Genomic DNA, 14,012 nt, shown 5'->3' on the forward strand with positions numbered 1-14,012 from the left:
TTAAAAAGCGGTAATTCCCAGCAGAAATAAACATACGTGTCGCTCTCAGCATCCTCCCGTGCATTTTTCCAGCACTATCACAGGCTGATAGGATGTGCTGAGTCATGTGACGGGAAGCGCAGCATTTTCAGCTGAAAGCAAGCTAGGATAGTCGGGAATCGCACATCCAGGTAAACAAATCAAAAAATACATGAAATATTAAAGGAAAATCCCCATCCCGGCCACCGTTTTCTGTGATTTCGTCGAGCCTGCTGTCACCGGGTGGCCGCTGCTGTCACACCAAACCTCAGCGAAGCGCTCTGTTGCCTTTTAAATGGCGAACGCTAGCTCGTTAGCTAAATGACCCCTCTCTCTATCTGTCTCTCTCTGTCTTGGCTGGAGCTCAGCGGCCAGCTAGCCAGCCTCAAGTGTAGTAGCTCAAAAATAACCGTGGTCGCTGCTACAAAAACGCTCTGTCGGTGGTACCGCCTCTTAAATGGTCACTATTGCAGGGCCCTGCATGCGGTAAAAGCACGATGGAGTGACGAGTGTTTCCCATTCATAGTGGAATATTTTTGAACCTGCCACCGGAGAGAGCGGTTTGGGGAGCAGAAGCGCCGCCGCTAGCGTGCTAGCTGGCTAATGCAGCATCCGAGCTAGCTAGCGAGTGGAGCCTGTTTGTGTATCACAGGGAGGTGCATGTCTGTTGTTTCAGGTTATCATGGAAATATAAACACAATATAACTGTCATTTTATAGTAGAGTTTTTGCATGTAGGGTTATGTAGTAGGATGTAGAGTCATGCTTTGTGTCTTGTTTTTACAGGAGGTAATCCCGGTATGGGGGACATGAAGACCCCAGATTTTGATGACCTGTTGGCAGCGTTTGACATTCCTGACATAGATGCCAAAGAGGCCATCCAGTCTGCCCCAGATGAGGCAGAGGGACCGCACGGAGCTGCAGGTGCACCTCTGGGGAAGCCAGAAAGCGTTGGGTCATCCATGAGAGCGCCAAGCCCCTCGGACCCCCAGGCAGACACCTCAATCGTGAGTGTGATTGTGAAGAATAAAGTGCGTATCGAGACGGTGGATGGAGGGGAGGTAGATGCAGACCAGGACACTATTGATGTGATCACAGGGGTGGATGTGGGCCCTAGACTTGGCGCGTGCGCTCCTGGATTGGCTGAATCTGAAGCTCTCAACCACAATGGTTTCGGGACTTCTGGCGTCTCTACGCCACTTCCACTCAGCCAGGCTCAGCCTAATGGTGCACCATGGTTGGTAAATACACCCAAAGTGTCTTCAGAATCAGCAGGAGCTAGTACGGCCAAGTCTCACAAGCAGGGTGGTAACATTTTCAACAGACTTAAACCACTTGTGGCACAGGGGTCTGGAGATCCTGTGGGTCGAGCCCGAAAGATGCAGCTGCTACAGCAGCAGCACCAGCAGCAGCAGCAGGATACGGGCCAAGAGAGAGCAGACGGCGTGAAAGCTTCATTACCTTCATCTTCGTCTCTGTCAGCTGGGTCCCCTCCTCTGGGTGCTGGTGGGCCCGTGGGACTAGCCTCGCCTTTCTTTCCACCTTCCAAGCCCCTGCTTTCAACTCCACCTTCTGCACCCTCATCACACCCTCTACGCTCATCGCAGCCTTTTAACGGAGCTCCCAAGGGTGGTCCTGCTGAATTTCAACACCAGCAGGTGGAGGAGGAAGATTCTGACCCAGATTTGGGAAGCCCCCTGGTAATCCAGGAGAGCCCGGACTCTCCGACTTGCACTCAGCTGAGCCGACGTTATAAGTCTGACTCTGTCTCGGCACAGCCCTCATCCTCTACTGCATCTCAGCCCAAACCTGGGGACACTCCTTCGGGGGCATCTTTGACTTCATCAGCTCCCCCGTTAGGCTCAACAGAGAGTCCCCAGGTGGAGGACAGGCATCCAGAACACGTGATCGAAGAGAGAGACTCACCAGAGAGTCCTGAACCTGAGATGCCAAAATCAACGGCTCAAGTCACAACTAAAAGGTGCTCCAGCCCTGCAGTGGCCTCCACCCCACCTCCTTCTGAACTGCGGGAACCTAAAGAGGAGGAGGAAGAGATGGAGGTGGGAAACGGCATAGACAGGGTTGTTGATGGTAAAGCTGACAAGGGAGAAAACACGAAAACGGGTGAGGAAAATATGGAGGTGGACGATGGTAAAACTAAACCCGTGTCCACTGACGCGGGGGACACAGGTGATGCAACACCTGCTGCTTCTGGAACACCATCCAGACCCCTCAAAGTCAGAATCAAAACTATTAAAACCTCCACAGGTGGAATCACCAGAACCGTGACACGGGTGGCGCCTAAAGGTGGTGCTGCAGGGAAAGGTGTGGACCCTAAAGCTCAAGCTGGGGAACGTAAGGTTTTAGGAAACAAGGCCCAAAAACCTGAGTCTTCCCCTGGTCACATGACAACAACTTCGCAGAAAGTAAGTGCTCTAAATGCTCTGCCTGTCTCTACACTCGCAGCCAGCAGCGTCATGCTAGCTGCCGCCACAAAGGTCCAAAACAAAATGGCTGCGTCTGACAAGGCCAAGGTTTCCGCCACCGCTGTAAGCATCACTAAATCGGCCGCCTTGCCTGTCACCCCCGTTGCAGCCTCCTCCCCGAAGTTCTCAGTTGCTGCGAGTGGGATCAGCGTACGTACGACCACTAACAAAACGGCAAATGGAGGAAGCGGCACCATCATAGGCAGCGGCCTCCAGCCGAACAAACCCGCCTCCATCGTCAACAGCACGGGGGCCGTCATCTCCCGGAGCCAGTCGAGCCTGGTGGAGGCTTTTAACAAAATTCTGAACAGTAAAAACCTTTTGCCAAGCTACAAGCCCGACCTCTCTGCTCTGCCACCACCCGAGTGGGGCCTTCCCCTCCCTGCAACAGGTTACCGCTGCCTGGAGTGCGGAGACGCGTTTGCGCTGGAGCGCAGCCTGGCACGACACTATGACAGACGATCACTCCGCATCGAAGTGACCTGCAACCATTGTGCAAAGAGGCTGGCCTTCTTCAATAAGTGCAGCCTGCTGCTGCATGCCAGAGAGCACAAGGAGCGAGGGCTGGTCATGCAGTGCTCGCACCTGGTCATGAGGCCTGTCACTGTGGAGCAGATGATTGGACAACAAGACATAACGCCAATTGGTGGTAAGCAGAAGTGCAGCCAACACTTACTTTAATCATCAGTTAATCATATTTTATTTATCATTTAGTTGATATCATCTCAAAGAAAATTGTTGGAATTAATGGGGACCAATCAGACTAATCTTCTAGATCTATGAGTCGCTTTTCATGATTAACATTTTGAAACAAACCTTACTTATCTCATGCTGAGCCTGCAGCCAATCAGTTAATCTTCTGTCTAGAAGGAGCTCTTTTAGTTCTCCTCTCCGTAAGCCTACTTTCTGCTCATGCTCTCCCTCGTAAACAGGTTTGACAAGCAGGCATGTCACATCCACAGCTGGGTACCTTAAATGACCATATTAGGGATATCTTCTCTCTTTGACATCATACAGAGCCACGAGTAGGGAAAAAAAGCATCTGAAGCAAAGTGTTTAGAGCAGTCTGAACCTTTTGGCTGATAGAGATTATTCGCATATACACTGACCTCAATTATTTGAAGCCTTTTGCCGTGTGTAATCAGCACCACCACTGAAACAGGCATAAAATAATAAAACTCGTAGTAGGTCCACTGGAAGCCCAGAGGTATTTTTCATTTGTTGATTTTTAAAAAATGAATAAACAACAAATATTAAGGAAATAAGAGCTGTTTGTTACCTGACCATGATTCACTCATTAAAATATTAATCTCTTTATTTAAAAAAAATAAAGAAGCAAATGTATTTTGAACTAAAAACTATGTCATTCATGTGTAACTCATCCTCATTGACCGTTTTTCATTTATCTCCTCTTGTTTTTCACCTTTTGGCTGACCAGGCCTGCTCTCCTCTTCGTCCTCCTCTCCTCCAGTCTCCTCTCCTTCCTCCACACCCGGAGGCCCCAACATCTCTGCCAATTCCAGCCCAATGAAGGACACTTCATCTCCAGCAGCAGCAGCTCAGCCTCGATCCGTCCGCCGAGCACCTCAGGGCCCGCAAGCGCTGATGCCTCTGCCGTGCAAGAAGGCTGAAGGGCTGCAGTACAATAACTTCAAATGTCCGGAGTGCCAAACACAATTCTCTGGCAAAGCGGAGCTGGTCACCCACTTCCAGCAGATCAGAGCTGCGCCTAACTCAGTGAGTATTGGGGATGAGTGAACAGTATGTTTCGTGCTGCTGGTTATGAAGTTGTGATGATGACTTTGTTTTGTTTCATTTTCCTTTTTTCTCCCCATTTTCAGACATGTACACAGTGCTCGCCTCCCATGATGCTCCCTAACTCGTGTGCCGTGTCTGCCCACCAGAGGATCCATAAACACAGAGCGCCTCATGTCTGTCCCGAGTGCGGTGGAATCGCACGGCAGGCCAGCTTCCAGACCCACCTGGACGAGGCCTGTTTGCACTTTGCCAGACGCATTGGCTACAGGTGTGGACACGCTATCGAACATGGTTAACATATGACATGACCAATTGAGTAACTGGCAGTTCAAAAGGTATTTGAAAATCATGTCCACTTCTTCTGTGGGAGGCATTTGCTAATGGGCAGCTTAAATGTAGCTAAGAATTATTAAAATAAAATAATATAAACTATAAAATCCGTCACGTAATCAGTCCGTCTGATTCAAAGCAGATGTTTGGAGCAGTGACTAGCGGAAAAAGCTTCTGAAGCTACAACAGGAGTCTTAAGAACGTCTTGCAATGAAGTGACAGCACTTTCCAACTTCTCACTCCCTATATTGAAACTTTGCGGATCTGCCAATCCGATCCCAGTGTTAAATTAATAAGATATATTTCTCACTGTGAGGATTTGCAAAAAGAAAAGATTCATACAGTTCTATAATTTATTTTTACTGTCTTTTACCTGGCTTTTTAAGCACAGGCTACAATATTGTTAGGCCTGATGCTTTTATAAGGTGCATTATAGATACATGTTATAGATAGATAACACGATAACAATATGTTGTGTATAATCCAACTATTTTGGATCTAAATGAGCTATTATTGTTGTGAAAGAAAAACAACAGCATGCTTTCATAAGCTTTTATAAGTGCAAAAAGACAAGAAAAAAACAGGCTATTTCAAGCGGTTGCTAGGTGGTTGCCAGATGTTGTAAAGGTGTCATAATATTACACGTATAGTTAAGCTTTTGTTGATATAAATTGGATGGTATTGTTGTAAATTAAAATTATAACCAGAATTTTCTAAGGTGTTACCGAAGCAAAACACTGCAAGTGGGCATTTTAGTGGTTGCTAGGCAACATAATATGTGATATAGATAAGAACCTTCAGGCCGAAATAGACACCTTCATGCCAGTTTTCTTTTTTTTTTCAGATTTAAGGGTAAATTGCAGACAGACAGATTAATGAGACAAAAAATGTAAATATTTATATTTTATGTACCGTGTTTTATTGCACGCGTTTCATTACAGCTCAACTGTATTGTACTCTTTGCCGTCTTTGCTATCATATATAGCTTCACTCATTTCTCGTCTTGCTCTGCTCTCATTTTCACTCTGCGTGCACACAGAGTGGAGCAGATGATTAAAGGTGAAGCGCAGATATTTTGAATCAGTTTGATTTCAAGCTGTGATGTTACTATAGTGCAATAAAAGCTTTAGAAGGCAATGTGCAAAGCAACACAAAACAGAAAGTTGAAAGTGAAGAAGCTTTTTGGTTATTGTCTTTTAGCTAAGTCGCATACTGCTGCAAACAAAGGAAATGTATTTTGATATATATACACCGCGCACCAAATTATTATGCAAATGATATTTTTCTCTGATTTTCCTAAATAGCCGATTCAAATGTCAGTCAGCATAAGAGTATAATTCAAATGTTACTCAACAAAACTCCCAATGAAAACAGTATGTTTTTCAAAAATATAAAACTTAAAATGCACTGTTCCAAATTATTACGCACACAGTTTCAAAACATTTTATAGGTTGTAGAGAATTGAAAATGGTAATTTGTTGAATTTGCAGCATTAGTCAATTAATTTTACTGAAATCAAAGCTATTTCAATCAAAAACATCTTAACGGGTCAAGTTACATATTAGCATAGGACCCTTTATTTGATAGCAGTTTTACAGTTCTTGCATCCATGGAACTTGTGAGTTTTTGGAAAGTTTCTACTTGAATGTCTTTGCAGGATGTCAGAATAGCCTCTCAGAGCTGCTGTTTGGATGTGAACTGCCTCCCACCCTGATATTTTTTTTGTTTGAGGATGCTCCAAAGGTTCTCAATAGGATTGAGGTCAGGGAGGAATGGGGGCCACACCATGAGTTTCTCTCCTTTTATGGCTATAGCAGCCAATGATGCAGAGGTATTCCTTGTAGCATGAGATGGTGCCTTGTCTTGCATGAAGATGATTTTGTTGCAGAAGGTAGGGCTTCTCGATTATGGCAAAAATGATAATCACGATTATTTTCACTGAAATTGAGATCTCGATTATTTGACGATATTTATATAACAGTAACAATGTATTGAATAATGGCTTTAAAGGTTGTCAAAAAATAATATAAAATAGTGTGCAAATAATGATAACAGTGCAAATGTTTGCAATATAAAAAATAAATGAAAAATGTAAACATCTATGTTTAGTGAACTTCAAAATACTGCATAATCTTTATGCATACAAATAACCAAACATCAAGGCAAGCTGTGTAGCCACACAATGCACAATTGCATCAAACTGACATTGAGGTATGTCAACTAAAGTTGCTGCTCCTTCATTGTTTGATCGTATGTCGCTTCGTGAGCGGTCTTCAAATGATTGAATAAATTTGTAGTGTTGCTCTGTGGTGCAGCTACGACACCGTAGCAAAGTTTACACACTATGTCTACTTGATCCACGTCTGACTCCGCAAACCCATAATGTTTCCACACCACTGAAGTCGTTTTACCTCTCTTTTCAACCAACAGCATTCTTTCTTCAGCACCCATTATCCTCTCCAAATAACTTCTGCTTAGCTTTCCGAGCTTCCCTCGGGTCCTCTTAATTGTTGTGACGCGTGTTTGAATCGCAGAGAGGTGCGCTCGTTTTACCACACGGAGCAGCGCGAGAGTAAAGCACGAGTAAGGTACTAATAATCGGCTCAGTCATTTTTAATGATCGTTGAAAGCCCAGATCGTAATTTAGATTAAAATTCGATTAATTGAGCAGCCCTGGCAGAAGGCACAGTTCTTCTCTTTCTACCATGGAAGAAAGTGGTCAGTCAGAAATTCAACATACTTTGCAGAGGTCATTTTCACACTTTCAGGGACCCTAAAGAGGCCAAGGAGCTCTCTCCCCGTGATTCTGGCTCAAAACATGACTCCACCATGTCCTTGCTGATGTTGCAGCCTTGTTGGAACATGGTGGCTGTCCAAGAACCATCCACCACTGCATCCATCTGGACCATCCAGGGTTGCACTCATCAGTGAACAGGACTGTTTGAAAATTAGTCTTCTTGTAGTTCTGGTCCCATTGCAGCCGTTTCTGCTTGTGAGCATTGGTTAGGGGTGGCCAAATATAAGGTTTATGCACAACTGCAAGTCTCTGGAGGATCCTACACCTTGATGTTCGCAGGGCTCCAGAGGCACCAGCAGCTTCAATTATCTGCTTGCTGCTTTGTAATGGCCTTTTCGCAGCTGCTCTCCTAATCTGATGTATTTGTCTGGCAGAAACCTTCATCATTGTGCTTTTATCTGCACGGACCCATGTGTGCTCTGACTCACCCACAAATCTCTTAACATTATGGTGATCACGCTTAAGTTTTTGTGAAATATCCAAGGTTTTCATTACGTGTCCAAGGCATTCAACTATTTCACGCTTTTCAGCAACAGAGAGATAATTTTTCCTTCCTATATTGCTTGAAAATGGTGGTCAGCTTAATAATGTGGAACATCCTTCTTGTGTAGTTTTTCCTTTAATTGGGCTCACCTGGCAAACTAATGATCATAGGTGTCCAAGATTGATTTCAATCATCCAAAGAGTCCTGAGACACAATTCCATCCATGGGTTTAATTGAAAAACAACGCATTTAATCTTTATGACACTTAAACATATTTTTTTTTATTTTTTTTTATTTTATCCCTGTTATTGATTATTCTCATTATTCTTAACCAAGGTGCTCGAGCTGCCAGGTCGTGTTCGGAGGGTTAAACTCCATCAAGTCCCACATTCAGACTGCTCACTGCGAGGTCTTCCACAAGTGCCCGAGCTGCCCCATGGCCTTCAAGTCTTCCCCCAGCGCCCAGAGCCACATCAGCACCCAGCACCCAACGCTCACCGGAGGACAGGCCAAGTACGTGTGCTGCTTTTCAACGTTTCCACAGAGAAATATTTTCAGACTGTTTAGGAAAATTCTCTAAGTTGATCCCTAACCATTGAATTCTTCTTCTCCTTTTGCAGAATGATCTACAAATGTGTGATGTGTGATACAGTTTTTACCCAAAAACCTTTGCTGTACATGCATTTTGATACTCATTTAGCTAAGCAAAAAGTGCATGTGTTCAAGTGTCCTGACTGCACCAAGCTCTACGCCCAAAAAGGCTCCATGATGGAGCATATTAAGGTGGGTACATACAGAATGTCACAGCACATGATGTGTTAGTCCTTTGCCTTTATGTGTTGCCCATTCGTTGCTTTCTACAATGAATGCGGTGTCAAATAAGGCAGACAGTAATTCTTGGATCGGCCTTAGCGAGGTACCCCTCCGGTGACCTCGTCCTAAGTTCTATACCAAGTACAAAAGTTTAGCAATAGAGACATTAGAACTTGTTTGTAGTCGAAATAATCGTATTTATTCAAAGAACAGCTTCAAGATGACGATTTTCTCCGTTTGCCTTTCTGTTCTCTTCTCATACAATTTCCTGTCGTCCCGCTCAGACCGCTCACAGAGGCCCGTCCGCCAAACAGGAGTCTCAGACCGATGGCGCTAACCCCACCTCAGCTCCAGCCAACGCATCTGGTCCTTCTGGCCTCAAGTCAAAATCCTCTGGAAAGCCTGATAACTCTGATGGAGAGGACTGGGGTCGGGAGCAGGAGGAGGAGGAAGAAGAGGAAGAAGAGGACGATGACGATGATGCCGATGAGGACTACGAGGCTCCAGGGAGTCACTCCACTACCACAGGAGGCAGCAGTCATCCAAGCGCTCCAACCGAGTGGACCTGCCCTCAGTGTCAGAACACGTTCACGGACAACGAAGACTATCTGAGTCACGTGAAGATGGAGCACGGCAAGGTGTGACAGATAATGTTGATCACAGGAAGGAAAGGAACAGATGTTATTAACACAGAAGTGCACGAAATCTAGTTTCTGTTAGCTTAGCATATTGTGGATAGTGAAGTAGGGAAAGAGCCACTCCTTTTGGTAGGAAGACCAAGTTTCAGTATCCTTTTTTTTTTTTTTTTTTTTAAATCTTCTCTCAATGTCTTTATGTGTGATGTTATCTCCAAAGTTTCCCTGTCGTATCTGTGGAGGCACATTCAGCACATCCTCCAGCCTGAGACGTCACGAGCGTGTCATTCATGAGGGCAACAAAAGAGTCTTCCATTGCCAGTGAGTAACTTACACTTTCAGTACAGACACTGTTTATGGGTAGCATATAGACACGAGTAAATCTCAGATATAAACCTACAGCAATTATAATTTGTATGATTAAATGTAATACACACTCACTGGCCACTTTATTAGGTACAGCCGTTCAAGTGCTTGGTAATTTTGCATTTAAAATGCAGACATGGTAAAGATGACCTGAGCATCTTCTACAATCAAGGTATTCAGAAGAGCATCTCTGAACATGCAGCATGTCAAAACTTGAAGCAGATGATCTACAGCAGCAGAAAACCACACCTGTCAGCTAAGAACTGGCAACTGACACTACAGTTCCCACCAAATCCTCACCAAAATTAGACAGTAAAAGATTAGAAAATTGTTGCCTGATTGTCGGCATAAAAGTATTGATCCTACATGCCTTTGGATCGGTGGTTCTGGCTGCTAATGGCATGAGGGTGTGACACACTTGGACCTCTTGGTACCAACTGAGCATCATTTAAACATCACAGCCTACCTGAGTGTTGTTGCTGACCATATCCATCCCTTTATGATCGCATTGTCTTCTGACGGCTGCTTCCAGCAGGATTCATGTGCCATGTCATAAAACTCAAATCGTCTCAAACTGGTTTCTTTTTTTCTCAAAGATATTTTTATTAAATTGAAGCAACAAAGAAAGACAGATACACACAGAATTGTTAAACAACAAGTAGGTTTAACAATGATTGATTGAACTGAAATAATAGAATGCAGATTAATGACACACTCACCTATCTTGTAATTGCTTTTATCAGTTTACTCCCTACCCATACCACTTAGTAGCCCCATCCCTCTGGCCAGGTAGGAAAAAAACCCCAAAAACAAACAAACAAAAAAAACCATCACAAATACAACAGGACAAAGCAGAAGAAAATAAAAAAACACACAAATAACTAAAAAAAAAAAAACAGGGGGGAGGATTTACTGAGTAATGCTGGAAGTCGGGTTCACAACCTGAAGGCTGGAAAAGTATTTCAGGAATTGCCCCCACACCTTGTAAAATTTACTGTTGTTATTACTAATCGCATAACGGTTCTTTTCAAGGTTCAGATAGTACATAAGGTCCCTCAGCCATTGAGCATGATTGGGCAAAGGGGCGCTCGTCCATCTTAGTAGGATCGCACGTCTAGCTACAAGGGAGCGTGCAATGCTGTGACAAGGTCAACCGTGCATCAGCCTGCCAGTGGTGACAAAAAGCGCAACTAATGGATTAAGATTCATGTGGTATCCAAGAAATAGGGACACGGTTTGAAATATATCTCTCCAGAATCCTTCAAGGCTAGGGCACGTCCAGAACATATGGATAAGGGAAGCCTCTGCACTCCCACGCTTATCATAAGAGGGGTCCACATTCGGATACATGCGAGATAGCTTGACTTTGGAGAGATGGAACCTATGCACAACCTTAAATTGTAAAAGACGGTGGCGGGCACATAGGGATGTGGAATTAACTAACTCAAACTGGTTTCTTGAACATGACAATGAGTTCATTGTACACAGATGACCTCCAAGGTCAGTCAATAGTTTTTATCCTGGAGCACTAAATAGAGTAGCTTTGTAAGAATATCCTTATTTTCAATTCATCCGCTGTCTGAAACAACCCAGTTAAAGGTGTGTAATTTAAAGTCTTCTGATTGAAGCCAGTGCTTGTAAGGTGTGACCGTAGATGGAAATCCATACCAAGCTGACATCAACTTGGCAGAAGTTTAAAAAAAGAATGGCACCATTACACTGCTTGTGCAGCAGAGGGCACTGACCACTTGATGCCTTTTTAAAATGTCTTCAGTGTAGATCATGGTCTTTTTTTTCTTTATCTGTTATCAGTCACTAATAGAGCTGCTTTATTATTACTCCTCAGATATTGTACAGAAGGCAAACGTACATTTGGCAGTCGGTTCTTAATGGACAAACACATTCGACTCCATCACAGAAACACAGATGGACAGGTGAGTAAAGGTTCTTGGGGCAGGCTCTGTTCCTGTATCGTCTCCACAGCTGCTTAGCCTCTGCTCTCCCTTTTTCTCAGGGTCCCCCTATGACCAGGAAGCGTGCAGCCACAGGGGGAGAAGGACCGGGGAGCTCCTCGGAGCAAGACGGTGAGGTCGGTCCTCCTGCGGCCAGAGCGGGAGACGAGGACGAAACCAACACAGAGGATGGCGGCGGTCCCGCAAAGAGAACCAGGGCATCCATGGCGTCAACATCAGTGGGACCCAGTGAGGCAGAGGAGGAAGATAACGTTTTCCGCTGTGTCCCCTGCGGGTTCACTACAGAAGACGGGGCCGAGTTTCAGCGCCACATCCCCCAGCATCGGGGCGACACCGCCTCCTTCCAGTGCCTGCAGTGCGGAGTCTGCTTTGCATCGGCCGGCTCTCTCAGCAGACACCGTTTCATCACTCACCGAGTGCGGGACACCCAGAGCGACGCGGAACGCGGGACCCCTCGCGCCCAAGGCTCTCCAGATGGCTCTCCCGCTGCCGGTTCTCCTCAGGCACAGGGCGAGGACGGAGACGGAAACCTGGGCTGCAAGGTGTGCGGCCGGCGATTCGACAAGGCCACGGACCTCAACACCCACTTCAGGACCCACGGCATGGCCTTCCTCACGGCACACAAGACGGACAAGCCCCAGTAGAAGAGGGGGGCGGGGTCGTCTGAAGCTGACGGATAATCTCCCGAGGGGTCACGGCTGAGGAGGGCGATACTGTAGAATATGAATGTTGATGAAACACAGCTGCTCCTGTGCAGTCGTCGTATACTTCTTTTCTTTTCTTTTTTAAGCCACCACAAACAGTTTCCCTCTGTGGCACCTCTTCTGTGCGATTGTATCTGCATGTTTGATCACTTAAAATGAACTCGTCACCTGTGATGGACTCCTGTGTGGACCATTCCCCCCCAGAGTAAAGCATTTATACTGTATATCAGCCATACTGTGTCCATTTCGAGCACTCACTCTTCACCGACTGTAGCCACCTGCCTGTTTGTTACTGTAGCACATACGTAGATACATAGCACCTCCCACTGTACTCCTCACAGCTGTACTGCAGATATTTTGTACTTCGCATCGTTTTTCATGTCCTCGTTTTTTTTTTTGTTTGTTTTTGTTTTTCTGGCAATTAGATCAGTTTTTCCAGCCCGTGGGAGCTGGAAAAACTCATCGTGCCGAGACATCCTGAAGCATGAAGGGGATCGTTTGTGGGCACGGGGAATTTGACACTGAGTTTTATGTTGCTATAATATTTATTTATATGAAACACATTACTGCTGTTGGTGTATGTGAGTCGATTGCATCAAATGTTACGAGACATGGTGTGATTTACCTGCAACAGAGACATGAGATGAGAATCTCTGGAGGCGTTTCATTAGGAGGCGAGGTTACTGGAGGTGGTAACCCGTGTAGTGTGACTAATGTGTGATGTTGTTACTCGTTAAGCTAGAAGAAGAGAGGTAAGGCTTCCTGTCAGTAGTATACGTGTACGAGTTTTGCCATGTAAATACATATAATTACACTAAAAGAAATGGTTCTGGTTTTAGTAACTTGCTATGATAATGTGAATACGTATAGTATTTGTACTTGTACTGTTCCCTTTTTTTCAAAACAATTTGAAGTCCAAAAGAAAACAAGAATCCCCTCTCAGAGTTAGCTATACATTGTAATTACAAAGCAGAGGGAGAACGTGGGGGTCGTGTTGTCTTAATGTGTTTGAAAACAAATGTTTCTTTTTTTTTTCTTTTTAAATCAACAGTGCTTGCTGTACTCACATTTCTTTTATATGTTTAAAAAACAGCCTTCACTGTCACTTTATTGGAGGCCTATGAGTGGATTTCTTTGGTTTTCTGTTTGTATCTTTTTATATGTCATATCATATTTATATAGCTCAGTAGTGGAAACTTTCATGTCATTTTCTTTTCCATGGTCGTGGTCTGCTTGCTGAAATGCCATACACTTTTGTGCTGTTTCAAAATAAATGTGTAAAAGAGACGACCGGCTCGTGTCGCGGATTCATCTGCAGAGGTCAGCATCGGGCTCAGTGCGATGCTTTTCTGTTTGCACACTTGGTTGGTTTGAATCCTCTAAAAATTCCCTGAGAAAAGAAAATCTTAGTGTTCAGCTGGTCAGATGAGCTGACATTTGGAAAGATTTGGTGACTGATTATGTAGTTTAGAAGCATACCAGGTAATTTTCACGAGAAACAATCAGCCAAATGTTATATAATAATTAATCGTATCCCTTGCAGCTACAGTCAGTCATAAAAAAGCAAGTTTTCACAAGACTGCAAACCTGTGCAAACCTGGGTCCACCTTTACTACTTCCATAGGAATTGGTGTGGAAGTGCGAGCACC

General features: G+C 44.7%; 1 protein-coding gene across 2 annotated transcripts; it reads left to right on the top strand.

The window, feature by feature from the left end:
- Positions 1-52: 52 nt before the first annotated feature.
- On the top strand, positions 53-13,650 carry znf687b (zinc finger protein 687b). 2 transcript variants are annotated; one of them, XM_082520891.1, is made up of 10 exons: positions 53-170; positions 804-3,152; positions 3,942-4,240; positions 4,345-4,529; positions 8,209-8,385; positions 8,493-8,655; positions 8,970-9,323; positions 9,541-9,641; positions 11,533-11,620; positions 11,701-13,650. In XM_082520891.1, the coding sequence occupies exons 2-10, from the start codon at positions 818-820 to the stop codon at positions 12,301-12,303; spliced, it is 4,305 nt and encodes a 1,434-aa protein (XP_082377017.1). In that variant the 5' UTR covers positions 53-170; positions 804-817; the 3' UTR covers positions 12,304-13,650. The 2 variants fall into 2 exon arrangements, with proteins under 2 accessions (XP_082377017.1, XP_082377018.1); XM_082520892.1 differs by having other exon boundaries at positions 3,975-4,240.
- The last annotated feature ends 362 nt before the right edge of the window (positions 13,651-14,012 follow it).

This window comes from Aulonocara stuartgranti (genome assembly GCF_965226115.1).
Source record: "Aulonocara stuartgranti genome assembly, chromosome: 22".
NCBI classification, from domain to species: domain Eukaryota; kingdom Metazoa; phylum Chordata; class Actinopteri; order Cichliformes; family Cichlidae; genus Aulonocara; species Aulonocara stuartgranti.

Bases quoted from the DNA above. Each gene is read 5' to 3' on its own strand.
- znf687b (XM_082520891.1), top strand. From the start codon at position 818: ATGGGGGACATGAAGACCCCAGATTTTGATGACCTGTTGGCAGCGTTT. The intron at 4,530-8,208 runs GTGTGGACACGC...TTCTTAACCAAG, and splicing joins GCCAGACGCATTGGCTACAG to GTGCTCGAGCTGCCAGGTCG. The intron at 9,642-11,532 runs GTGAGTAACTTA...ATTACTCCTCAG, and splicing joins AAAAGAGTCTTCCATTGCCA to ATATTGTACAGAAGGCAAAC.